The sequence below is a fragment of the Chelmon rostratus genome, chromosome 6 (assembly GCF_017976325.1).
Source record: "Chelmon rostratus isolate fCheRos1 chromosome 6, fCheRos1.pri, whole genome shotgun sequence".
Classification (NCBI taxonomy): Eukaryota; Metazoa; Chordata; class Actinopteri; order Chaetodontiformes; family Chaetodontidae; genus Chelmon; species Chelmon rostratus.
In genome coordinates, this window is record NC_055663.1 from 8,319,741 (window position 1) to 8,345,979 (window position 26,239).

The window sequence follows — 26,239 nt, forward strand, 5'->3', positions numbered from 1 at the left end:
TTGAAGACTAAAACCAATATTTTTATTAGATAAAAGTACTCAGCATCTTTGAATGTTGCCCTGCTGATGCCCTAAACAGTCCCAAAATGACAAAAAAAAAAAAAAACTAACTTCCTCATAAAAGCTTGTGTGAGTTCAGCCTGTAGTCAAGCCAAAGTTAAAAATAATGTGACTGCTTACAAATGTTGATATAGAGACTGTTGGTTTCTTTGTCATATTTGTCGGTGGTGACACCGCCGGGATGACACCAAGTGTTGAATGGTACAGTTAATACCACTCTGACACATTGACATGCTTACACATTTGTCCATCCTACTGGCTGGCTTATTGGAGCATCCCTGATATGAACTGCTTCTCTCTTCTCTCCTGACTCCAGATGACCTGGAGTTAAGCGAAGAAGGCAGTGACAGCAGGGTGGTGGCTGGCAGGGACCTCCATCCAGACACAACGTGGGGCCCCTATCCAGGACTCCTCCAATCAGAGGGCAGCGCAGATGATCAGGAGACAGAGGTAACAGCCCTGCTGCAGTGACTGTCCAGTAACCACTGAGAAAGATTCTGTCGTGGTTACAGTCACATTCATTATATGTGGAGAGGAGCTCTTAAACTGAAATGACACAAATTACAAAACCCAATGTAAAAAGATTAGCAATGTCAATTACTGTTGTAGCAAACAATTAAGGACATTGATGAGAATTGTGATCATCTACTATTTACTTACAGGTCCTTTGTGTCAGATTTAGGGAGATCTATTGGAAGAAATGGAAAATAATCTTTATAATTATGTTTTCATTAGTGTATAGTCACCTGAAAATAAGAATGGTTGTGTTTTTGTTACCTTAGCATGAGCTCTTTATATCTACAGAGGAAGTGGGTCCTCTTCCATGGAGTCCGCCATGTTGCGCCGCCAAAGCAAACACTGGCTCTAGACAGCGCCTTTTGCGTTTTTCACATTTTTAGTAGGGTGAGGTTGCAGATTGCAGCAACCTCACTGCTAAATGCCACTAACTCCTACACACTGGCCCTTTAAGTTACTTATTTGGAAAAAACTTCTCAAATGCATTAAATTGGGTATATGATTAGCTTGCTTTTGTAATCAGTCAAGTGGTAGAAAATGAGTAAGTAACAATTTTGTCATGTGAATGTAATGTAAATAGTTGTTAGTTGTCACCCTATTTTTGACTATTATAGAACAAATACTAGCTTCCCTGTCTTTTCTTATTTAGTTAGGCAAGAGTTATTATTAAGAGTTAATCAATTAACCAAAAAACTATCCACAGATAATTTGATTATGAAAATAATTAATAAAGTATTAATTAACTAGTAAATATGATTATAGAGAAATCTTGAGGTATTGTAGTAATATATCTTATAGTACACATCGTGCATATTGTATCACTGAGTTGAGAGTAAACCATGTTGTTAGGGTGAAGAGAGACCTCCAACTAACTCAAAAGTTTCAGCTGGAAAGGTCAAAGGTCAGAGGTCGGACGGTCCAGTAACAAAGAGAGACAATGAACAAACACGTTATCATGTATGTGTTTGACAGAGAAATGAAAACAGCTGTGTGTATCTGTGTGTGTGTGTTCACTGGGAACAGTGTGTGGGACCGGATGGAGCCCTATCAGAGCCTGGGTTTTTGCATCATGTGCAAGTCCATCTAATCATATGATACTGATGTTGGGAGAGGCTTCCTGGCATGGAGCACAACTCGGACAAATGCACAAACACACACACACATGCAGGGCCATTGACACAGACAGTCATTCCTGCCTCATTTTGGCTATTGATCTACCTTGCTATACCTGGTCAGCTTGTCTTACCTTGAGTTTTTTTCAGGTTTTTTGACTATACTTACTAAATGTAGCTCAGTACATTTTTAGTCCAGCCCAGCCCAGTTTAACTAGTCCACACCCGGCTTTCAACCAGTTAGTATCGATTCACAAAAAATCCACCCAGTTCAAATAAAGCCAGATGGAGTTTATACCACATATTTAGGCCTTTCCCCATCAGTGCTCCTGTTCCATCCTCTCCCCTCTTCTCCTCCTCTCCTCCTCTCCTCCCAGCCCTCCCCAGACGTCCGCCTGTCTTTTATCTGCACATGGCGCCATCCTCCTGGACAACATACACCAGTGATTGATTCCTGCTTGATAGGCTCTCATTTCTAAGATTTCGTTTATTATCAGTGAGGTTCTGAATGTACAAATAGATGTCTGTGTGTGTGTGTGTGTGTGTGCGCGCATGTGCGTGCGTGCATGTGCGTGCATGCACAAGCACTCACACACACACACACACACACCCATCACCTTTTGTTCTTCTCCTCCCTTCCGCTGCCCGTACCATCCTATTCGTCCTCTAAACTGAAAAGTCACTTTCTGTTCTTTTGAGGTCTTCGCATCCACATTCGGACTCTTTCTACCTATTTTCTCTCTTCTTCCTCATTTTCGGTCCCCCTCCTTCTCCCCTCCTGTTTGTGATCTGAAGAAGTGAGGATACGGACCTTCAGTATCTGCTGGAGACAGTGGCCCTAATCTCACATTCCTCCTGTGTTTCTCCGCCTGTCACTCCACATCCTCCCCCTCCTCTATCCATCCCTCCATCCCTCCCTGCCTCCCTCCCATGCGGGTCAGCAGAGGTCAGGGCTATCCTCTTCACTGAGTTGGAGGGGAGAAATCTGCTCATTCCCTGCTGCTCTGCTAAAGCCATCACACTGCATTCCTCGATTGGTTATTAGAAGAGTTTTATTTCGAGAAACACAGTGGAAGAAACTCAATTATGTGCCTTTTTATGAATACAAGAATAATATTGAATGTCAGAAAGCAGCGTTTGCATGCTGTAAAAGATGAAGAAGATAAATCCAAAAAGAGGTACAGAAATTTAATTTGCATAGTTTCACACTTGTAAACCTCCCATTACAACCACAGTCTGATCTGCTGCTATGTCCCCATTTCAAAACACAAACTAACTGCATATAGTGCTAAATCATTCAACACTATCGCCTACCAAGAAGGTTGATTGTCTGCTAAACCAGCTTTGGTATTGTTATGGTAAGGAAAGATCATGATTACAGTAAATAGAAATGCCACCATTGATTGATTAATAACATTGATTAATTGACTAATTGGTGGCCTGCTGCATTAAAGTTGCCATTGCCAAAAAACGTTTAATAAACGCATTAGACATAAAGTATGAGGTGCAGAATGGTCCATAATGGACATTATTTGTTGCATCTGCATGGAGATCAGACCAACAACTCTCTGATCACACTCCCTTTTTTCTGACCTTTTTTTGTTTGTTTGTTTTAACATTCCAACAAGTGGATGGCTAGTAACTTACTTAAGGAGAGCGTAGCCAAAAGATGCACAGATATTCAACAGATTTTCGGTTTCTAGTTGATTAGTAATGAGAATATGTTCACAGAAATGGTTGGAATTGCTTGGAGGAGCAATCCTCGTTCCTTCCTTATTTCTCATCAGTTGTTTTGCTTATTGAATTGTAAACTGATTGTAGTGCAGACAATGCATTTTCATTTCCAAGATACATATGTGATAACAGTTTGTGATGCACATCATTCATCATGAAATCTGTCAGTTAGATGTGAAAAGTATTGAGAATTGCGTATTAAGTTACAGAAAATGTGTTTAAAGAAAAAACTATGTGGCTTCTCTGAAAACTTCAGCATCTACTTCCTCATAAGCCTGAACCAACCAGTTCTCTGACTAGCCTCAGTCTATCAAGCACACTGAAACTCTTACCAGAACTGTTTCCATAGATAAAGTTGTTTGTTTGAAAACAAACAATGGCCTCAATCATGACGTTGAGTTGGCATGTCTCTTATGCTGCCTCAAACATCAAATGATCTGCTTCAACTTTTTTGCGTTTGTAAACATATATTTAGTTCATGCTCTTTTTTTAAGCAGCTGTACCGTACAGTATATATCAATATAAAAGTGGAAAAACAAATGTATACCTGAAAAAGTGTTTCTATTTTCCGTATCCATTTGTATCTTATCTAAGTAGAACGATTTTTCCTTTGGCTTGACATGGGTCGTCCTTTGTCGATTTCCCTCTTATCGTTCATCTCTCTGCTTTTGACATGCTTTCACCATCTACTCACCTCCATATGTGTGCATTTTTTTCCCCAGCAGATCTTTCCAAGCCGTCGCTCCTTCCTCACCTCTATCTTACTTATAGCACCTGTCTTCCTCAGTCCTCAGCCTCACTAGGCTCTGTGAAGCCCCCAGGCTTCGCCCCCCCCCATCTCTGGGTGAGATTGGCATGGCCCATTCAGCCATTCTGCCCCTTCCAGCGTCGCCCTCTCTCTCTGAACTTCTCTCTCAACAAATTTGCTTCTTATTTGGCCCGGACAGATAAGCTATCATTTTAATACGAGGCCTACCCGGCAACACAACTGCGCTGGGAAGCAGTCTGGGTGTGCATGCACACAAGCTGCACATGCACACAAAGAGGCACAGCAAGTGCAGTGACTTTTGAGCTGAAACAATGTGAAATTATATGTCTTTGATGTTGTCTTAGCTTGTATGAGTGTTATCATATGGGTGGGGGTTAGTTTGTCAGTTCCCTGAGAAGGTGTGAGTGAAACAGAGAGGTAAAGAGAAGCAGATGGATCCAGTCCTCGCTCTCCCTCCAACACATCTCCTTCATTAGATTAGTGGCGTGTTAACTGGCCTGTGTCATATGGAAATCCTGCCATTTGCATCTCTTGAGAAAGAGGCGTAAAACCATTTATCTATTTAAATATATTCTGGCTGATATGGCTGTTGGACTTTAGAACAGGGTATAATAATGTTTACTGATCAACTGATCAGCTGGGCTGCTGATTCCTCACAGTTTTTGGTTGAGTGAACAACCAGGTCCTCCTTGGCGAGCCTCCCATGGCAACCCAGGAGCGAGCGCGCTACTGCTGCTATTCTGATTGGATCACACATAACAAATCTGATATTATATCTCTTCTCCTTCTGATTGGATCCCGCTTTAATTAACTGATAGTGCAAGTGCGTGTGATAGGAGCGAAGTTGCAGGATTGTTGTGAAATTTCGGCTGAAGTGAAAGTGAAAGAGTGGTGGTGCGAAGGTGGTCGCAAACCAAGAGTTTCTTGCATCTTCCCAAAGAACAAATATCCAAAGTGAAGTCTCCATACTTTACCGCAGGAGAAACTCCACTTACAACATCGTCGCTATTGTTTTCCCTCCTTCAGCAGCACCCAGCAGCTCACCCCACCCCAATCCTGTCTTTCGTGGAAAGGCAGCCTGAAGGCACGATCCTAGAAGGAGCAGAGTAGGGGAGTTCAAAGCGTTATCACGCGCCGAACGTCTTTTCATCATGTTTTAGAAACAAGCGTTCGCACTAATCCCCCAATAATCTCTCCAGGAGAACTGGGGCGATAAGGCGCGCCACCCACGGCTTTTCTAACACTTTTTGGGTAGTCTCCTCTCACCCTCTATCTCTCCTCCCCTCTACATCCTCTACTCTCCTCTCCACTTCCTCCTTCCCTCACTCCCCTGGAAGGACGAGTGAAGGTGATCACCGTCTCCTCCTTATTCTCTGTTGAGCTGTTTTCTCTTTTTTTTTTGCGTTTACTCCGAGCTGGTTTGTTTACATCCTGATTCTGATCTTCATATTTTATCTGGACTCATCAATAGTGTTTCTCTGCCTCTCTGTTTCTCTCTCTCCTCCGCCCATCAAATTAGAATGTTAATTAAAATGGTGCTCCTTCAGAAGATGACAAATCAATGATTACGGTGAGTGTTGAGACACCTTCTGCGATGCCCCCCAGAAGAACGCGATACTTAAGGAACGTTCGAACTACTAGAAAACAAGGAGAAGAGTTTGTTCCTTCAAAGTCAGTAAAATGAACAAAAAAATCCTTAAACACTGTTCCTGCATTTTAGAGTATTTGTTATCAAAGTCCAACTTTTATTTTCATTTAAATTGTAAAAAAAATGTAATAGCTTGGTAACCCTGCACCATGAGCCACGTGTAGCATGTGAATTAAGTCAAATGTGGCTTTGGGCGACCTAACCTCTCCCATCATTTCAGACTAGTTTATTGTTGTAGCTAGCACGGCAACAACATGTGTTGGAGGTTTGTGTTTCAGTATTATCTGGCAAAACCTTGGTTAAATCGCTGTGTAGTGTATATTTGCAATGGAGTTAATTTCTTCCTTGCCCTTGACCTTCTGTTTTAAGAACGCAGTTGAGGGAGACGTGGGTTGAGGCAGCAACCCAAGGCAGTGGATGCCATGGCCATGCCCCATTGGCTGCACCCACAGCATTGCCTTTTGGGACACTGGCTCAGCGTCACCCTGTCATGGCTTATTGGGACACTTGAATAGAACAGAGCCATTGTTAATATTGTTATATGAATTGGCGAGTTCATATGTCTGCTGTGAAAAAGGCCTATTCCGAGACACCAATTTCTGTCACGACAAAACGAGTACTGATTTCTGTTTGTGAGCTGAACAGTCCTCTACATCTGTGTCGTGTGATCAAATCAGTGTGGATATCCAGAACCTCCATGTTCTCCAATTCATTCAATCAAATGCTTGGAAGATTTGATTCAATCCCTCTCTGAATGATCTCTCTCACATATTCTGTGTCACTTGAAAATACATCAGTACGGTACCGATGCTAAAGCTGGGACTTCAAGCATGGACTCAAAAGCCCTTCTAGCAGCATTTTTGGGCAAAATCCTCGTCATCCCTGAGTGATGGACGTGCCTCAAACTGACCCTGACCCTGTGCATCGTGACCACACTGTTGTCATATGACCTGGCCACATCCTGGCAGTAGATGTCTCAGTCTGTCAACCTGACCCTGACAGAAGAGCCTATCCACCTGAGAAAGGGAGAGAGGAGGAATGATTGGAGGGAGGGGAGAGAAAACCGCCAAATAAGATAAAATGCTGCCCAAAGAGAAAGGAGGGAAAGGTCCATCAACTGAAACAAAACATGAGAGACAAAAAGAAATATGAGAGCGAACGAAAACTGGAAGAGAGGTGAGGCAAATGTGGAAGAGGAGGGTTAAATGAGACAGAGGGAGGAGGCGTTCATCACTCAGTGGCAATGACTGGCTGGTATCTGCATCTCCCTGTCATCTGCACCGGCTTCTGCAGGGTGGAGGAGGAAGGGAAGAGGAGGAGGAGGAGGTGTAAGAGAGGAGAAGAGGAGAGGGAAAACCTCTATCCTCTCTATCTCTGAGCCTCATCTCCGGCAGTTCAGGAGCCTGCTTTCCAAGAGTGCCTCATTTTCAAATCTCTTATCTCGGCCCCCGTTTTAAGTATCGCAGTTTTATATTTTTACATGTCATTTGCATGCAGCTCATCAAACCTGGCTCCCTCTATTTTTTTCTCCTTTTTTCTGCTTCTCGGAGGTGTGTGCCGATATGAGCGCGCCTGCACAAGGGAATAGGCTTTCACTCCACTGCCGAGCCTTAGTCATGCACTGTATTGATGATATTTGTGCCTCGTGAGTGGAATATACAGTGTAAAAAAGTATCTTGTGTCTCTTGAATGTTAGAGAAATGCTTTGCGTGAGTGCAGCGGAGGTAAAGTGTGTGTGTGTGTGTGTGTTTGTAAGAGAGAGGCGGATGAGAGTAGGTTTCAGATTTTTATCTGCCTTCCTTTTCTTCTTTGTATTTTTGGAGGATTCACACAGTGACCTCTTTGTTTGGGACAGTGAGTACACCCCTCCAACCCCCTGGATCGGGAAAGAAACCATTTCCTGTAGCCGAGAGATAGAACAAGAGACAGAGAGAGAAACAGGGAGAGATAGGATGGGGAAGGAGGGGCAGGCAGACGGAGGGCTAGGAATGAGAGTTGGGGAGAGGAAGAGAATTGGAGATTAAGAAAGAAAGAAAGAGGTGTATAAAAGGAAGGAGGCGGTGCGGGAGAGCCAGTGAAAGAGGAGAAAGGAGGAAGAGGGTGACTTGGATGATTGAATGAATGATTTTGTGAGAGGAGTGAATGAATGAATGATGGTTGAAAAGGTCAGGAGAGGAGCAGGGTGGCTTATTAAATTCCCAGCTAGAGAAGCTCAGAACGTTTGAAACGCTTAATAGAGGAGAGGATTTTTAGAAAAAAAAAAACCCACTACTGCAAGATGTCCAGGCTGAAAAGGTTTGACAAGACCTTAACATGGACGCATCAAACTCTGGCTGCTACGTGTGTTCCCGTATTGGTCCTGACAGTTGTAGCTGTGTTGCAACAGCGATGAGGAAGAATTTTCTGATGTATTTATATTAATATTTTTTAGGATGCATTTATTCTTAATTATGCCCTCTGCAGTTTCTCAAAGATAAAGGTTAGTGCTTTATGTCCAAACATCATTCCAAAAACCAGTTCAGTTTACAGTGATTTAGGGAAGAACAGCAGCAAATGCTCACAGATGGGGAGCTTGGACCAGCCTGGTGTGTTGATATTGACATAATGATTAATCAGTTACTAAACTTGTTGCCAATTAATTCACGGCTGGTTGACTACAGTCTGAACAATGCATTGGTAGCTAATATGGGACAATTTTAACTTATCCAAACTGTCATTTGTATTCTACCTTCAAGCCGTGGTCAGAACCTACACTCTGCTCTAAGACAGCTACAATTACTCAAGTAAAATCAGTGACTTTTTTGTCTCCAAGGGGTAATTGGTTGTGCAGAAGGGTAACACAGAACCACGATGCCCACAGACACCTCATTTCCTTAAGAAAAGAAAAAGCCAGGCACTGTAGGACTACCTCTTTTCCTACAAAGTGTGAATGCACTTATAATACGACAGTTTGAACAGAAAGTGAGTGTAATGTTGTATAATTTAAAGATACAGTGTATTGGTAGCATGTTTTTCTGTCAGGTGGTAGCAAGAAAAGGCAGAAGCGAAGTCCCAAAGGTATAATGTGTGTGAGGTGATTTAGGAAAAGCCTCACTGTTTGTTAACATGCAGTAGTTTGTTAACCAGGAGACACTGACAAGTTTATTTATCTTCAAAATGTCCCATTCAGTGAATGTTTTAGTCACAATATAATACAGAATGTTAGGGATCCTGAAAATGCTTCAACTCTCAGATACTGATGTCTTCATTGACCTCAAAAATCCAGCATCAGTTGGGCAAGCCATTATGGATTAATAGGCCTGGTTATGTTTCTTGATCTGACCAATCTGTCTGTAGATACACGGAGTATCACAACAATCAAGTACGGAAAGCTGGTGTTAAAGGTCTGGTCGGATTTCTAATTCTTCTTTCCCTGCGAGAAAAGTACAGGATTGGAGTCAGGATCAAACTCAGGTATTGTTTTTGCACTAGCTTTTCTAACGAGGCATCCGCCAATCCAACATATTCTCTCCCGATACTGATTCTGATCCCTAAACTCCAGGTGTCTGATCCGAGCGCTGATCTACTGCCAGCGCTCTCTTTCTGTATCCCTCACTGAGTGAAACTCACTTAAATCAATTTTTGCACACTGTAAGGTGAAGTGAGGTCAGTGATTGCTATTACAATAAAAAAAAAACACATTTTAGAAAAGGCAACCCACCATGACTGAATGAACGTAAATTAATATTCTAATGACGCATTTATTGTGGCTGTATAGCCGATACTCGACAACGTGTCTTACCACCAAAGAAAAATGAATTGTAATAAATGAATAATAATAAGATATTAATAATTAAATGAAATGCTTTTAAGCCATACGGCATAGAATGTTTTAATATAACTACTGTCACTGCCCTGGCCAAAACATTTAAGCCATATTTTTCGTGACGTCTTCCCTTTCATTTGAAAAGCTTCCTGCAGACAGGGTTAGATTCTACTGGACCTGTTTTTTGATTGAACAAGCAGATGCATCAGTCTGACCGTCTGCCTGAAGCCTCGTATCTAAGCATGCAATGTGACTGTATGACATGCATGTTTTACATGTAATGACCATGAGAGAGTCCTGTCCAGACCTTTATAGAGCAGTGTAAACCATATTAGACAATGTGAAACAGTATACACCATTGAGACATAGATGTGCTAGATGTACCAGTAGTGATTTGCATATACAAACATACTTATTCCCCAGTGGTAGCCGTAAAACTGTGGCAGTTGACAGCTGTACAGAGAAGTCTTAATCTGTTGATCTGCAGGATAGGGTGGTGGTGGTGGTGGTGCTGAGGGGGAGGGGGGGGGGGGGGGTCACTGTATTTCTTCTGTATTTCTCCCTCTTTAATTGAAGTGTATATAGCACAAGGTGATATGAGAGGGGGTTAGACGTTAGTTCAAGAAAAGTTGTCTTCTTCCCATCGCCGTCATCATCGTCCTCGCCCATGTTTGACTCCCCAGAGAGAGAGAGAGAGGGCGAGTGAGCGAGGAGCCATTCTGATACTGAACGAGGGAATGGAGGAAGAAAATGAAGAAATGAAATCAGCCTGCATCATTTGCATTCAAGTTTTATCGGCGTAGGAGGAGGGCGTTTTTGGGCCTGATAAGGAGAGGGTGTCGCAGGCTGTGCTGGAGGTGGGGGTGGGGGGGTGGAGTGAGGTGTGTGTGTGTGTGTGCCTGTGTGAATGTGTGTATGAATGTGTTATGTGAACTGACTTTGGCAAAAGAAGGTGGCCCTGGAGTTCAGTTGGTGTGTGTTTGCAGTAACACACACACGTGTGAATGTTACAGCAGCTATAGTGAGGACAAGGCATTGGGGGTGGGAATAGTGTGTGTGTGGTGGGGGTGTGGGAGCGGGGGGTTAATATCAGACCAAATAATTAGATTCGCTATCGTCTCGGCGGCAGCAGTGCGGGGATCAGGCAGATTAAAGCCGGGCTCGGGGCTGGTTAATATTCATGAGGGGACCGGGGTCCGGGCAAGGGGCTTAGACTGCGGCTCAAAGACTCTCCTCCGGCTGATGGGGCTTAAGGCAGCGCTCTCAACCAAGATGGAGCTCTGCCGGGGAGGCCTGACATCCCACTGATAGATGGAGGGCTGGGCGGATAGTTAGAACGAGACAGGAGGAAGAGAGGGTGATGAGGTGCTGATGTTTGATGCACCTGCATCTGTGTGGATCTGTAGATCTTTATTTGATCTTGTTGTTTTTTATGAAATGCTGGGAACCTTACAGTTCCATCTACTCCGTACCATCCCCCGTCTCTGCCAGACAATGGTTGCATGATGTGTTCCTGAGCCCACGTAGTATTCATGTGTTCACTAAGTGGTGAACCTCACTCCAGTCTTGCTTGTGAGCGACTGAGCCTTTCCAGGATGCTCCAATCATGATACTATCACCTGTTACCAATCAACCTGTTTACCTGTGGAATGTTCCAAACAGGTGTTTTTGGAGCGTTCCACTACTTTCCCAGTCTTTAGTTGCTCCTGCTGCATCACCTCATATATATTTGATGTTTGATGAGGGAAAACATTAAAACATGCTGTCTTTGTACTATTTTGCTGAGTGTATGTCAAAAAGGGTTAGTTAATTGTCACATTCTGTTTTATTTATGTTTAACACAGTGTCCCAAGTTTTCTGGAATCAGGGTTGCGTGTCATCTTTCAGCTTTTGATTCTCTGAGCTATTGACACTTTGATGGTAACAAACAAGTATCCGGGTTCAATACCCAGCCTTGCTGCTCGATACAGGATCCGATTCTGTTGCACTGCTGTCTGCAGGCCACAGCAGGTGTTTTCTAGCTGCTGTCGAGGGCAAAATGATCTGTTTTGTCATCACTGAGGGGGTGTGGCCAGACAGGCCCAGCAGTCGACATGATTAATGCATGAAAACAATGTGCCTTTGTTTTGGTTATTGTATTGTTTTAAGTTCGTTCTCGTGTTTGTAATATTTTCATTGCTTATATTTGAGAGAATTCGCTGTTTGGCTGCTCCAAGAGCTTTTTCGGAGCCGTGTACGTTGACACGTTCCTCAGGTGACTGCTGGCCATTTGAGTCAATGAGAACGGCGTCAGACCAAGAGAAGTGAAAAGGGTTTTGATACCATCCGGTGGCCTCTCCATTCTCCTTAACTCACCCCTACATCTCTGGCATCTGCATTCTCTACTGGCCTGGTTAATTACACACACACACACACACACACACACACACAGCACACAGTACGATCTGGCCCCGTGCTTCTCTGATTCTCATTAGCTCATGAAGCTGTGTTGTGTGTGTATTTGTGGCTGTAAAGTGTGTAAAGTAGCACGTTTTCCTTGTTGCAGGATGACGTTAATACTAGATAATCTATTATTGTAATTGGTGTTTGACTATGTTTTGATTTACAGTAGTTCCATGAGATAAATCCTCAACTTTTGCTTTCTCAAAGTAAAACCAGCAGCATGCGCAGCAGGAAAAACTGGTCAGTGTCTCCAGATGTCGTCACAGTGAGTCACATGCTGACTTTTCACACAGATGCATGTATATTCATGCCACTGTTGCTCCTGCGGTGTTTCCTGAATCCCAATGCATCCACAGGAGGGCCCCCTAAATAAAAAGCCTTTCCTTCATGCTTCCTGTCTTCACATCCTACCTTGAGTTACATTTGGCTGGAGGGACTCTTACTACTCGACACGAACGGGCAGGCGTTATGAACAGTTTCCGTAGTGCTGAGCAAAGCATATCCCCCATGAAGTTGTTATTTTCTGGAAAACAGCTGCCACGTTTCACTGGATGGATTTCTTTGGTCAGACATCAGATATGAAAATGAAGGGAAATTACATGTGACGCTTTACAACATCTATGACGTTGCATAACTACGGATCAATAACTCCCCCAGATTAACCCAGATAAACTGTGTATTTTGTTTCTTTTGTCCTAGAGGACAGTAAGAGTCAGAGCGTTAATAAAAACGTGTTGACGTAGCTGTGGTCAGAGAGGAAACTCCATCAGGGAGAAGTGGTGACTTTTAATAAAAGTGTTATTTATTCTCAAATTAAAAAAGATGGGAGAGGATCACACTCACAATGAGTCATAAGTAATTACTTAATATTTTAGGTCTTTGAAGAAGGAGCCTGTGTGTGAGTGTTTCTCATTTTCTCTTGCTTTGTACTGTGTGTGTGTGTGTGTGTGTGTGTGTGTGTGTGTGTGTGTGTGTGTGTGTGTGTGTGTGTTTTCCACTTGCGCGCTACTGAGCTCTCCCCATTGCCCTATCATGGTGAATTCCAAAGCTGTGGCCGTGATGAATTAGTCTGAAACAAATTAGCAGTACTTACAGCTCAGACGGCTCCAGCATTGGGTTACAAATTAAAACAAAAGCAGCCGTATCTCCACATCAGCGCTAGTTCCCCATGAAATCCAATACGCTCTGCCTCAATCTTCAACGTACAACAGACTGAGAGGCTTCCTTCCTTCTGTCCTTCGCTTCTCTCTTCTCACTGTCTTCCCAAGCCGCCCCACAAACAACGTTCATCTTCAGGTACTGTAGGACTTAACACCCTGGCTGTCTGCCTGATCACACTATACACTGATGAAGTAAAGCTGCCACCCCAGGTAAACAAACACCTTGTGGAGTGGCATGATGTAGATTAGTGATATACTGTAACATAGGGATCAATGCAGCCTTTTTTCATGGGTCTGCATCAGTGATGGTATAGTCTATGGCGCTATTTGTGTGTGGGTTTTTTATTAAATTTATTATTCAGCAAAGGCTCTCAAAGGCTATTAACTGATTCTAATTAATTTTACTGGGACATTTGAGGACCATAACAATGATTTTGTATGTTGTATCCGACTCGTTCTTAACCTTTTTTGGCTTATGACCATTTTATAGCCAAGAAACGTGGACTCACGACACCTCCCCACTCATTTCTTATGAGCCGAGACCAGTTAAAGTGATGCCCGCTCTTTAAATAGTTTAATTTTAATTTACAATTTTTGGGGTCCTAAAGTCATAGAGTCTATGAACACATTTTCATAATGTACAGACATGAAAAATTCTATATAGGTTCATTGTCTAAGACATCCAGGTTGTAAACTGTTGAAAAGGTTTATTAATGTCACTGGACCATTAAAAGCAAACAATCAACAAGACGTTTCAGCGTTCATCCAAACACCATCATCAGTTGTTGGCAAGAAATATACATAAAGAAGTCACATGATCAGCATATGACCTGAGATGTAAAAGTCACATGACAACTGAAATGTCACTATGATCATCAGGTGTGTATCCAAGACAAGAGCAGACAGGTGGTTTGAAAGAGTCGTCAAGGAGGCCGTCTCTGTCAAAGTGGAGCAGCCCTCAGTAAAGAGGGAGAGGGTTTGAGACACCACCTGTCCCCACCTTACAATACTGCGTTAAAAACTAAACCTCGGTGCTTTATGGATGAACCAGATTGCTCAACCTTGCAAGGGGAGGAGGGGCACCACATAAGCTAGTGGGCATGCCGTCTCTGGCGAGCACACTTCAATGGCATTTGTGACTTTTACATCTCGGGTCATGTGGTGATCATGTGACTTCTTTGTGTATATTTCCTGCCAGAGTTACATCTTTCTTGTTAATGGTCCAGTGATTTTAATAAACCTTTTGCAGAAGTGAATGGGAACTCGGTGGCTGCCTGGAAACATTAATAGAAACATATAAATCCAAAGATCTAAAACAGTACTGTACTGCTTGTTCCAATGAACTATGCAGTCACAAGCCACTGCATATACTTAAACTACTCATGTACCTGTAATACAGGTAGAAATGCAGAATTTCAAAACATTTCCTATTAATAAAATGAATGTAGAAGATTGTATGTATTCTCTGTGTGCATTGTAGTTCTCTAATGAAGGGCATTTAGAGGAAGAATTGACTGGGAGGGGAACCAGGTTTTTGGCCTTTTATTACAGATGGAAAGAATGGAGGTCAGATACATGTGCAATGAGAATACTCATCAGTCTGGTTAATCGTTTTTTGGCCAAATGCATGAAATGTGCCAGTTTGTATGAAAGACGCTTCCTGCTCCGGGTCCTCACTGGCTTTCCACAACACCATACTGTCCCCTGCTTAGTTTCCCTAATGAATCCCTTTATCACTCACTTGGAGGTTCATTTTTACACTGATCAGCTGTCTTTAAATGTAGCACTATTGATAACACGAGAAAAATAACCACTGTTTTGAAGATGGTATTCATTAGCTTTTTAAAAGGCTACCATTGGTCATTTCCAGAATATTTAATTCTGAGATATTTGTTTCCAGTCATGGATTATCAATTGTTTTAGATATTATTTTAATTGAAGGCTAGGCCTTAAAAATTAGCAATTTAAAAAAGTCAGGTATAAATGAGACTTTTGGGCAAGAAAACGCTCTGACATCAGAATTGAAACGTAGTTATAGAGTGCAGCACCAGGGCCACAGTGGGATTCTTGGTATTAAAGCTTTTGAGTGTGATGGAAAAACACAAAACAAGCAGAATGAATGTCGACTTTGACCTTTATCGGCAGTAACTGCTCCGTCAGTCTATTGTGAGGTCTCTCTGGTCCAGTGCTGAGGAGATGTTGCCTCCTGGTGGACAATGAACAATACTGCATCAAAGTGAACCATGCTGCGCTGCCCTCATGCAGTGAGTTTGATAGAAAAGAGATTCAGCCGTTACATGGATGTGATGTGCATAGTGCAAAAAATATTTTATTCCCTTTTAAAATGTTGAATTATGTGTATGTATTTGTTATGAAAAGGAAAAAACAAATAGGTGAGCCTTATCATTTTTACAAGAAGGGAAGGAGCTCTTCATATTTCACGTCTGTTTTGGCATTTAGAAGTTAGAACAACAGAAGCACAAACATACGGTGTAGTACCTGTCCATGTAGCACTTTGATAGATGTTGTCCTCTTCACAGCCATGGCTGTTAAAAGTTGATAAAAATCCACTTTTCTCAGTACTTTTTATCTGCGGGTAGGTGGAACTTGTACCCCAGCGTGTTGGCATTTACAGTGCATCTGTCAAAAATAATGAACATCGGGCTTGTTCATTCGACAGAATATGAATTCGGCATGAGTTTACATACAGTAGAACGTCCCCCTGCAACCCAGACATCACAGCAGTTTACTGAGTGACTGCCAAAAAAATGTGTCTGTGTGAATGCTCGTGGTGCCTCACATGAACAAAGAGGAGATTGTACTCAGAAAACACAGGTGTGTGTGTGTGTGTGTGTGTGTGTGTGTGTGTGTGTGTGTGTGTGTGTGTGTGTGTGTGTGTGTCATCTCTCTCATACCTCCACACATACAGACACTGGATGTTGAATCTCCACTCTTTGTCCAGTGTATCCACTGTGGATCTTATTATGGCAGGCGGCTGAATAGCAGCCTGTCGACCTCATCAGATCTTCTTTCTCTTCCCTTCCTTCTCTCACTCTCTCCTGGGGCCTCTTCTCCTCCTCTTTTATCCCTCTTCTCCTCTTTTCTTCTCTCTCCTCCTTTATTTTCTATGCAGCTTTGTTCAGCCCGTGCTCCGCTCATTTCCTCATTTCCTTCTTGGGTTGTAATCATCCTCTGCTCGCTGGCGCTCTTTTTATAAACGTCTGTTTACCACTGCCCACACACTGGACAGTACCGTGTGACTGTGTATTCCCCAATTGACAGCAATTAGTACTTAGGTTTTCCTGTGATTATCTCATGGTCTGCATACTATAAAGCAGAGCAGTTAAAGAAGAGAATGAACACTTGAAAGTGACAATGGCATTTATTTTAAGAGCATCTCTGACTTGTTTCCTTTTGAAACTATGTTGGGGATAAAGGGAGAGATGAGACAAACGTGAATCTATTGGGTGGCAGTGAATGAAAGTGTTTATCAAAGTGTATAATGTTCCAGCTGTGAGATGGATCACTACAGCACTACTGTATGCAGAACTTTCACAAATTGCCAAAACTAGAAAAGATTTGTGAAAATGAACCAGAATGTATCATCAGGATAGACTTTTGTCTTTTTGCCCACTGTGGTCATTTTCAAAGATTTTGCCCCATGGTAAGATATTTTAGATACAATGCAGACTGTCATTTGTTCATAGTTCATTGATTTATGCACACAGACAGATTCACATATGTATTTCAAGATTTATGTATAAATGTCTCTCTCCACATACATATTTTTTAGTGCACAAAGAAGAGTTATTGTTTTATATAAATGCTGACCTGCAGGTAGATGTAATGCCGTAGATGTCTATAGTTGGTTCTGTGTTCAGGCATGTGTGATGTGTCTCTCTCATTTGGCATTTATTGTGATTTTTTCCAGATAGTAGAAAATACTCTTGTGCTGCTTCTGGAAAAACTAAGCAATAGTGTTTGACAACAGGGAAAAACATTTCACTAAGAGGTTGTTTTACCACATTGTGTATAGTTTATATCACATCAAATGATACCCTCAAATCTCACCTTTTATTTGTGGATTTGTTTTTCGTTTATATACAATGACAAATATTTTGTGTGCATTGGAAAATATTTATTTGGAGAAAGTCATTTATGCATAAATCCTGAAATGCCTTTGCAAATGCTTGTGTGTGTGTGTGTGCGTGTATTAATTAATTAATTAACAAAAAAAAAAAAAAACAGAAAAGCAGCAACTCATCTCATTTGAGAAGCTGGAACCAACACAGTTTTGACATTTTCACAGTGTACAGTATTCATAATAAAATAAAGTGATTATTAAAATTGTCACGAATTCCTTTTCTCTTAATTGACTAGTAGATTCATCAATTTTTTGTTTTCGCACTAATAGTTACTCTTTCTTCCTGTGCGTGTTTTTGTGTGCAGAACTCGCGGTTGACTGTGGTGTGTGAGGATCCAGACTGTTGGATCAGCCTGCTCCCTCTGGCCTCTGACGCCTCAGCTGCCAACTGTACCATCTACAGCCGAGGTGAGTTTTTCTGTGTGACCACAGAGAACGCCTCCAGCGTCATGTCCATGAGTGTGGCTCTGCATGATGTACAGTATGTTCTTGTGAAGCAGTCGTAATGTCTGTTGGCTGACATCAGTGCCCAGAAGTGGAGGCTACTATATACACAGATCATGAATGACAATATATTAAAACACAGCTTTAATAGTATAAAGTTCGTCTTCTTAGGGTAAATTATAATTGTTGACAAATACTGTACATTAATAAACACATATGACATTCTTATATCTGCTTACAGCTGTATTATAGTGTGTTTTAATCTATTTATTAAATGTTTCTATACTTATAAAATTGGGTGGTTTAAAGTAAAATGTTCCCAGTTTTCCTGTGAAGATATTTTGACATGTCATAGGAAGAAAAGCACAGCGGTAATTAATCACTAATGGCAGCTTCATACCATTCAGGTGTGTCAGTTTCAGAGCTTTGCTTTTGTCGATTTACTGGGAACCTTAAATGCTTTGAAGCCATCATCAGTGATGTTAGTTCTCTGGGCAGCCACCACACCAAAATAGATGCAATTCAGTAACTGGTATGAAAAAGAAGAGTTGGTTGTTACCATGTCTTACCAAACTAGGAATGATGGTTTTATTTTTCCTAGACAAATTAAAAAGTCGCGTGTTCCTCGTCAGTTTCCAATCGTGAAATGAGCCTGTGTGTTTTCAGGTGAGGAGTTGTTCTGCAAAGTGACCAGAGAGCTTGCGGCTGGTGAAAAGCTCTTGGCCTCTCTGTCACCTCCTTCGGGCTCCTCCTCCTCCCCATTGGCCCAGCTCTCTCCTCCACTCAGCCTCGTTACCCAGAAACAACTTGTGGGGCAGGAGGAGCCGCTGTACCCAGCGGCGCTGCACTCAGACATCCAGCTCCTCCCACAGCAAGCTGGCATGGCTGCCATCCTGGCTACTGCTGTTGTCAATAGTGAGTGTTGTGTTTCATTCATATTTTTTAAATTGTTAGCAGTATAGCTGTTTTTTAAGTATATGTCATGTATAGTATATAGGAAGGTTCTAATCTGCTTGAGTTTAGAATGGATCAGAAGTTAAATAATCTATACGGTACAAAGTGGTATCAAATATACTAGAAACACCAACAGTATAGTGGAAATGACAATTCCTTATGAATATTTATTTAAAATGTGAAAAAAAGTCAATATAGACAAATCATTTACACAGTACATTTTTTTGTCTTGAGAGCCTTTACAGCTTTGATCCAGGCATTGTTATTCTGATCACGGCAATATACTGTAAACTGGTGCCTGCAGGCCATTATGATTTACCGCAATTTACCGTTTGTCCTAAAGTTGTAATGCTCTCATTGGCCACAAGATGACACTGCAGCTCTTTAACAGCCGGCACCAACTGCAGAGTATTTTCTCTCCTGTCAGTACTACCGCTTAAAGTTTCCTGTTGGTAATGTGCTGTGCTAATGTCTGGGGCTGATGCCCACACATACAACAGATTTGCTGCGGCCACTGATAATCATCCTAGATGATCACATATTCTTGGATCCAGTAAGACTGCAGCAAATAATTGGATGTTGTCAAAAATAGCCCAAACAATAAGATGTATGATAGTTATTCATAATCAAAACCTCTGTCCTGTTGCCTTGGATACACAGAGCAATGGAATGTGTGTTTGTGTGGTGACCATGAGTGCTTGCAGGTATTTTCGATACATTAGCATACTCTTAATAAAGATACAGATAAAGGCTATTGGATAAGTACTTAAGCTACTTGAAGTTGAACATCCACTCAACAGGTCTCCAGTTGTTCAGTCGTCCTTTTCATCAAGTTGCACAACACAGACCGATTTGTTGTGTTTCTGTTCAGTCAAATAACTGTAAATGTATGTTCTGGCTATCAGAGGACATTTTCCCATGCAAGGACTGTGGGATCTGGTATCGCAGTGAGAGGAACCTGCAGGCACACCTTATGTACTACTGCGCAAGCCGTCAGAAGCAGCCGGCCGCAGCCTCGTCCCCGCCGCAAGACAAACCCAAGGAGTCCTACCCCAATGAACGCATCTGCCCCTTCCCACAGTGCAACAAGAGCTGCCCCAGTGCCAGCTCACTGGAGATCCACATGCGCACACACAGTGGTGAGAGCTAGATTTATATGTATGCCAAGCAGACAAAGGGTCACCATTGAGACGTAATTTGTAGATATTTGAGCAGTGTGCCTTCATCGACCATTTCAATAGTTCATCTGCTGGATGAGCTCACTGGTTTTCCTTTGAACTTATTCTCTCTCTCTGTCCTTTCACAGGGGAACGTCCATTTGTCTGTCTCATCTGTCTGTCAGCCTTCACCACTAAAGCAAACTGTGAGCGACACCTTAAAGTCCACACAGACACACTGAACGGGGTGTGTCATGGCTGTGGCTTTGTCTCCACGACTAGGGACATCCTCTACAGTCATTTGGTCACCAGCCACATGGTTTGCCAGCCTGGATCTCGTAGTGAGGTGTACTCCCCAGGTCCAGGCCTTCCCAAGCTGCCCCTTTCCACCGGTAAGTCATACAGTCCTTGTGACAAATGATTTCCAACATCAGAGTGAGTTGTTATTACTTGGATGTGACTGTGCATACAGTGTTGTAATGTGTTGGGGTTCAAGACTATTGATGAAGTCAAGATTCCCATTTTTATAACTTTCATTTTTCAGAATTTTGCAATTCAAAATTCATTCAAATCTAAGCTGCTGTTGTAGTTCGCTAATCTTGGCTCTCTTTATCAGGTCTCAGTCCAGGAGACTCTGGTGTGGTACTGAAATGTCAAGTGTGTGGCCACAACTCTGACACCCCCGCCCAACTTCAGCAACATGTACGAACCCACCTTGAGGTCAGGGTCCCAGCTGAAAGGAGCCCCACCCCTCGCCAAAGCACCCCATCGTCAGTTGACAACCCCCAGCTCCAGCTGTCTCCCCAGGAGAGGGAGCCCCTAGCTTGTGTCCCTAAGCCAGACTCATCCAGCCCGGGTGCTAATGGCAGCTCAGCCACACCTCGGGACTACAGTCCTGCAGATGCCCCGACCACTGAACTAAAGATCAAAGAGGAGCCTCATTCAGATACCGAGACAGAAGAGCAGGAAATGGATATTAAGGAGGATGGCGGGGAGGAGGATGTTGGTGGTGAGGAGGAGAATCAAGAAACAAGAAGGAAGACAAAGGAGGGGCAAACTGCCACCTCCTCGTGTCAGTCATCGAACTCTCCGAAGAGTCCAGCCACCACAACTGTGAAGGCAGAACCAACTAGTCCCACCCCTGGTTCTAGCCCTGCCCATGTGGGAGGTACAGGATCAGTTCTTCCAGGAGGAGCAATGTTTTTGCCTCAATACATGTTTAACCCCGAGGCAGCCATTTTGCCTCAGGCCTCAGAGATACTGGCTAAAATGTCAGAGATGGTCCACAGCCGTCTGAAACAGGGACAGACAGTTCCTCAGAACAACCCAGCGGCCTTCTTCCCCTCTGGACCGACTGCACCTACAGCCACAGCCACTCCGCCTCACAAAGGAGCCACCTGCTTTGAGTGTGATATCACCTTCAACAACATTAACAACTTCTATGCACATAAGAGGCTGTACTGCTCCAGTAGGCACCACGGAGAAGGTGCAACCTCAGCTTCAGGCCCTGGATCAACAAGGGATGCCGCCCCAGCCACGGTGCCTTCCAGTGGGGCACATGGCTCAACCGCATCTCCTCAGGGTGGTGCAGCAAGTAGAGCAGCCTCCGCCTCTCCCACTGACTCTGACCCTGCTGCAGGGAGTGGAGCCACAGAACCTAGGAGGGTTTTGGAAGTGAAGACCGAAACCCCTGTCGGGAGAGAGGGAATATCATCCTCTTCTGAAGGGGAAGGCGGAGGTGGAAGTGGTGGAGGAGGAAGAGCAAGCGAAGGTAGCCAGAGTCCTGCTAGTGGTTCTGCCGAGGACCTAGAAGACGACCCCAATAGAACCTTCTGTGAGGCCTGCAACATCCGCTTCAGCCGTCATGATAACTATACTGTCCACAAACGCTTCTACTGTGCATCCCGCCATGACCCATCCAACCAGCGATCCGTACACATGACCAAGGCAACCACCACAGCAGCCTTCCTTCCCCAGCCAATCCGCACACGCAAGAGGAAGAAGATGTATGAGATTCACATGGCCAGAACCGAAGCCTTGGCTAATGCTGCAGCTGCGGCTGCAGCAGCCTCTGCTGCTGCCTCTGCCCCATCTCCCTCTGTTCTGGGCTTAGCTGTGAAGCAAGAAGTCTCTCCCAGTGGAGCAGGCGGCTCCAGCCCCGAAGGAGATGGCCCAATTGACCTGAGCAAGAGGCCCCGTCTGAGAGAGGTTCCACGGCACAGCAGTAGCAGCATCCTCCCTGCATTGCCTCTTAGTGACTACCACAAGTGCACCGCCTGCAGTATCAGCTTCAACAGCATTGAGAACTACCTGGCTCATAAAACATACTATTGCCCTGCCACCACCCTACAGCCTCACACCTTGGAGCAGCTTCACAGGCTCAAGAGATCGGCTTCTACCTCTCCCAAAAGCAGGCCTCAGCAGGACCGCCCAGATCTTCTGCACCCCATGGAGGCTAAAGCTCTCCCTGCTGAGTGGGTTGCCCAGGCTCAAGTCACATCACCCAGTCCTCACCCCTCTGCCTTACCTGCCTCCAATACTACATCTCCGCCCCATACAACCACCACACTTGCAGCCACCCCAGGAGCTGGAGCCAAAGGTGTAGGTGCTGGTTCCCCTCAGGTGATTTGCCCATACTGCCCTAATAGGCTCATCACCTGTGACCTGATGGAGCACTTCAAGACTACCCACGGCCTGGTTGTAACCATTCAGCCACCCCAGGAGGCCCTGCCCCAGCTAGGCAGTGCTGTGAGCCGCAGCCCCAGCCTTAGTCCCAGGGATGGAGCTCCTGCAACCACCTCCACCACCCCAACTAGCCAGCCCAGACTGGTCTCCCGAATGCACAGAGACAGCATCAATGGACAGGCAAGGAGCGGTACAACTTCTCCTGCCTCCCCGCTGGTAAACGGCAGCCCTTCAGCTGGGGATGGATCACCTTCGGCCGGCTCACCTCTCCCTGTGTCTCCCCCAAGGGCTCCCTCTCTGACTTTGTCACCTGTGCCTGAGATCCCGAGGGAGACGGTGGGGTCATCCCATCTTCTAAACAAGGCCGCCCCAACCGCGGCCTCCCATCCTGCTCCAGCACCCCAGCCTGCCCCCATGCCTGGCCCTAAAACCACCGTGATCTCCCCCGTCCAGAACGGTAACTCCCGCTTCTGTCGGCTGTGCAACATCAAGTTCAGCAGCCTCTCCACATTCATAGCTCATAAGAAGTACTACTGCTCTTCCCACAGTGCCGAACATGTCAAGTGAGCCAAGTGATTCTTCTTCTTTTTCCTCCATCTCTTCCCCTTCCTTTATCTTTCTGAGTGGAGGCTTTCCTTCCCTAAGTTCCAAGAAGCTCAGATGTCCCTCTTCCTCTGCCAGTCCTCCCACATTGGTGCCAAATGGCACTCAGCTGGCATGACCATGAATGACAATGAATGACTGTTACTCACCTGGCAGGGCCCGATGTCCAGCTGCTCCAGAGCAGAATTTGCAGGTGGTGTTACTAATATATGAACTGATATTCCTCCTATGGGTCAAAGTTTGTAGTACACTAAGAGCTGAGACGGATGCTACCTGCACACACTGGTGTGCCCTCGTCCCCTAGATCACTGTCTGTCTTAGTACCCCAGTCCCTAATTAAACATCTACCACTCCCAGGCCTCACAGTATGTTGCATTATGGGACGTTAAAAAGATCGATGTCAACAACCTCTTGTCTGTCTCTCTGTTGAACTGCGTTCATAATGGCAGTAATTGGATTCTGACTGTTGGAGGCATTTCTGACTGATGATGATTCAGTAACGATGAAGCTGATTATGATGAATCTCCAGTCTTTTCCTGAGCTCTTAATGTTCCAGACCTAAACGGAGGAATCATTTATGTTGTGTGGAAAGGACTTGATCATTGTTAATGTTTTTATTATCTGTGCATAGTGTATGATGTCTGAAAAAAGAATTCTATAATGCTTTTGGTTTCAACACTGGCTCTCTTTTGCTTACTAGAGAAGCGAAAGCGTTTTTAGCTGAAAAAGAAAAATGTGGTATCACAATGTTACCAATTACTGAAGGATGATATTTCAAAATGGACAGTTCTTTTCTTTCATACACACAATTTTTTTATTTTCTCTTTAAAATGCAAGGGAGAAAAAAATGTGAAATATTTATCTTCTATCTTTTAGTCCTCACTGATTTCATGTCAACAGAAAACTACCTACCTGGTGTCTGAGAGTATTTGTATTTTTTATTTGTATATTTTTCATACTGTTAGAAGGAACTATTTGGATCTGGGTGTGTTGAAGTGTATTTTCTAAGTGTAGATATGTAATATCTTCTCACAGTAATCACTGGGATCACACTGAACTTTATTATCACGTTAGCATTTGGTGTTCTGTTTATGTAGTCTTTAATTGATGGTGAGGTCTGAAAACCAGCGCTGTGTTTATTTTTATCCCCTCTTGTACCTTTCTGATCAGCAACACGATTAGACCAGAACAGCTTCCTCACTTACACAGAAGGAGGTTGAAGAGGGCACTTCTGATTCGGTTGTGTTTATACTTTGGTGAGAATGATGTAGACTCCCAGATTTTAGGGTATACAATACTAAATTTTCAATCACAAATCTATCTTTAGTTACCGGGCTCCATGCCATGCAAAGTATGACTTTTAAGGATACACAGCTTTCCATTCTTTGTTTCAAACTGCCATTTCACACTTGTACTGAGGGATGCACAAAACACATCAATGCTTTGATGTCTAATACACATCTTGTGAGATGTTTTTTTCCTTTTTAATGACTGTGTTTCTGTCCGGCAATGAAGATATAGCAGGAAATAGTCACATCGTAGTGTAACACCTCACACAGTAGAGTAAGCAGTGTTGTGGACCATGGTGTGTGTGAGGCTGTGCTCTTCTTCTCTCACTTTATTGCTCCCTCACGCATGCACACATACTCGCAGGCACAGTTTACGCCACAAGTTTCCATGCTGCTCTTGCAGTTGCAATACAGTGTTCGTTAGAACTGTGAAATACTTTTTTTTTTCCAATATTGAGGCAAATTTACCAATGCAGGCCTCATCTTAAGATTTTTAAGGCCCAGACATTTTGAATTGAAGCTGCCAATATCAATATTGCAGCCAGATGCTGAATTTGTTACAAATTTGGTCATTTTTCTCCTCTAAATTCTCAACAATAAACATTTTCCTCATTTTCCTCTTGTCAGTGTGCAACCCTCCCATACTGAAGAGGTTATCCTGGTCAGCAGGGGAGCACATGGATCAGCTGCTAGTAGACCGTTTTGATAAAATGCTGATATCAGTCTAACTGTAAACCTACCAACACAGGACAGATCTGGACCTCTGTTTATTCAGTAGTAGCATTAAAAGACCCATAGATACCCATGTTCATGTTCAACACATCTGTCTGTTCCCAAAACTGGAAACCAAGTGTAAAAATGAAGGATGTTTTTTTTTTTTTAATCATAATTTACTGGTTTTCTGCTCTGCTGTGGTTTGGTGCAGCGTTGTACCAGACACATCTTACTACTTTCTAAAAGTGTTTACAATTGTGCTGGTCTCTCTCTCTGTTCTTAAAAGGAGAGAGAAGAAGCAGAAGAAAGTCACAGAGTCAAGTCAACAAATCAGAAATTGAGGAACTGAGTCCTGGAAATCATTCTTTAAACTTACCCCCTTTTAATTGCACTGTGTTGTATAAAAATGTGCTGAATGTTTTAGTTTTAGGGACTTTTTTTGTAATGTATTTATGTTATACAGAACTTTGCCCCGTCCAAAATGCGTCATTGTTGTACCTTGAAGGACTTTCTGAAAGATTTTAACCCTCGCAGAAAACTTTTTTTTTCTTAGTTGCAACCACGTTTTGTTCATGATTCCTCTGATGTCCAGTCCATAAAGGAGAAAATCACAATGAATGTCAAAATTTTTATTTCCATATTTTTCATTTCATTTCAGTTCCACTACACTCTTGTCCAAACTATGCATGGGAAATAAAAAAGTTCTGAGAGACACTGATGAGGAGTGTGGCTGTGCTTCTTTCCAGTGGCTGCAGTCGTTTTCGTGTTAACACCTATGCACAACTCTCGTCATAAATCTGAGTGGGAGTCCTTGACTGTTGTGCGTAGTCACTCATAAATAACTTCCTTTCATTAGAAAGTTTCAAGTGCGGTATTTTTGTTTGATACTGGCTTGTGAAGAAAAGCTGGATGAATCATCGGCTGTCCTTTCAAAACACTGTGCATGAGTGATCAGTCGCACCTGAAGGAAGAAAAGCTTTCTGTCCCCAATCAGAGCTCCAAG

At 43.4% G+C, this 26,239-nt stretch overlaps 1 protein-coding gene across 1 annotated transcript in view; it reads left to right on the plus strand.

Moving 5' to 3' along the window:
• Positions 1 to 25,954, plus strand: part of zfpm1 (zinc finger protein, FOG family member 1) — a 103,414-nt gene extending 77,460 nt beyond the window's left edge. The window contains exons 4-9 of the mRNA XM_041939704.1: positions 377 to 510; positions 17,696 to 17,798; positions 18,501 to 18,749; positions 19,694 to 19,927; positions 20,095 to 20,337; positions 20,562 to 25,954. Coding sequence (XP_041795638.1) covers positions 377 to 510; positions 17,696 to 17,798; positions 18,501 to 18,749; positions 19,694 to 19,927; positions 20,095 to 20,337; positions 20,562 to 23,197 — 3,599 coding nt within the window. The 3' untranslated portion in view covers positions 23,198 to 25,954. The remainder of the gene's footprint in view (positions 1 to 376; positions 511 to 17,695; positions 17,799 to 18,500; positions 18,750 to 19,693; positions 19,928 to 20,094; positions 20,338 to 20,561) is intronic.
• The last annotated feature ends 285 nt before the right edge of the window (positions 25,955 to 26,239 follow it).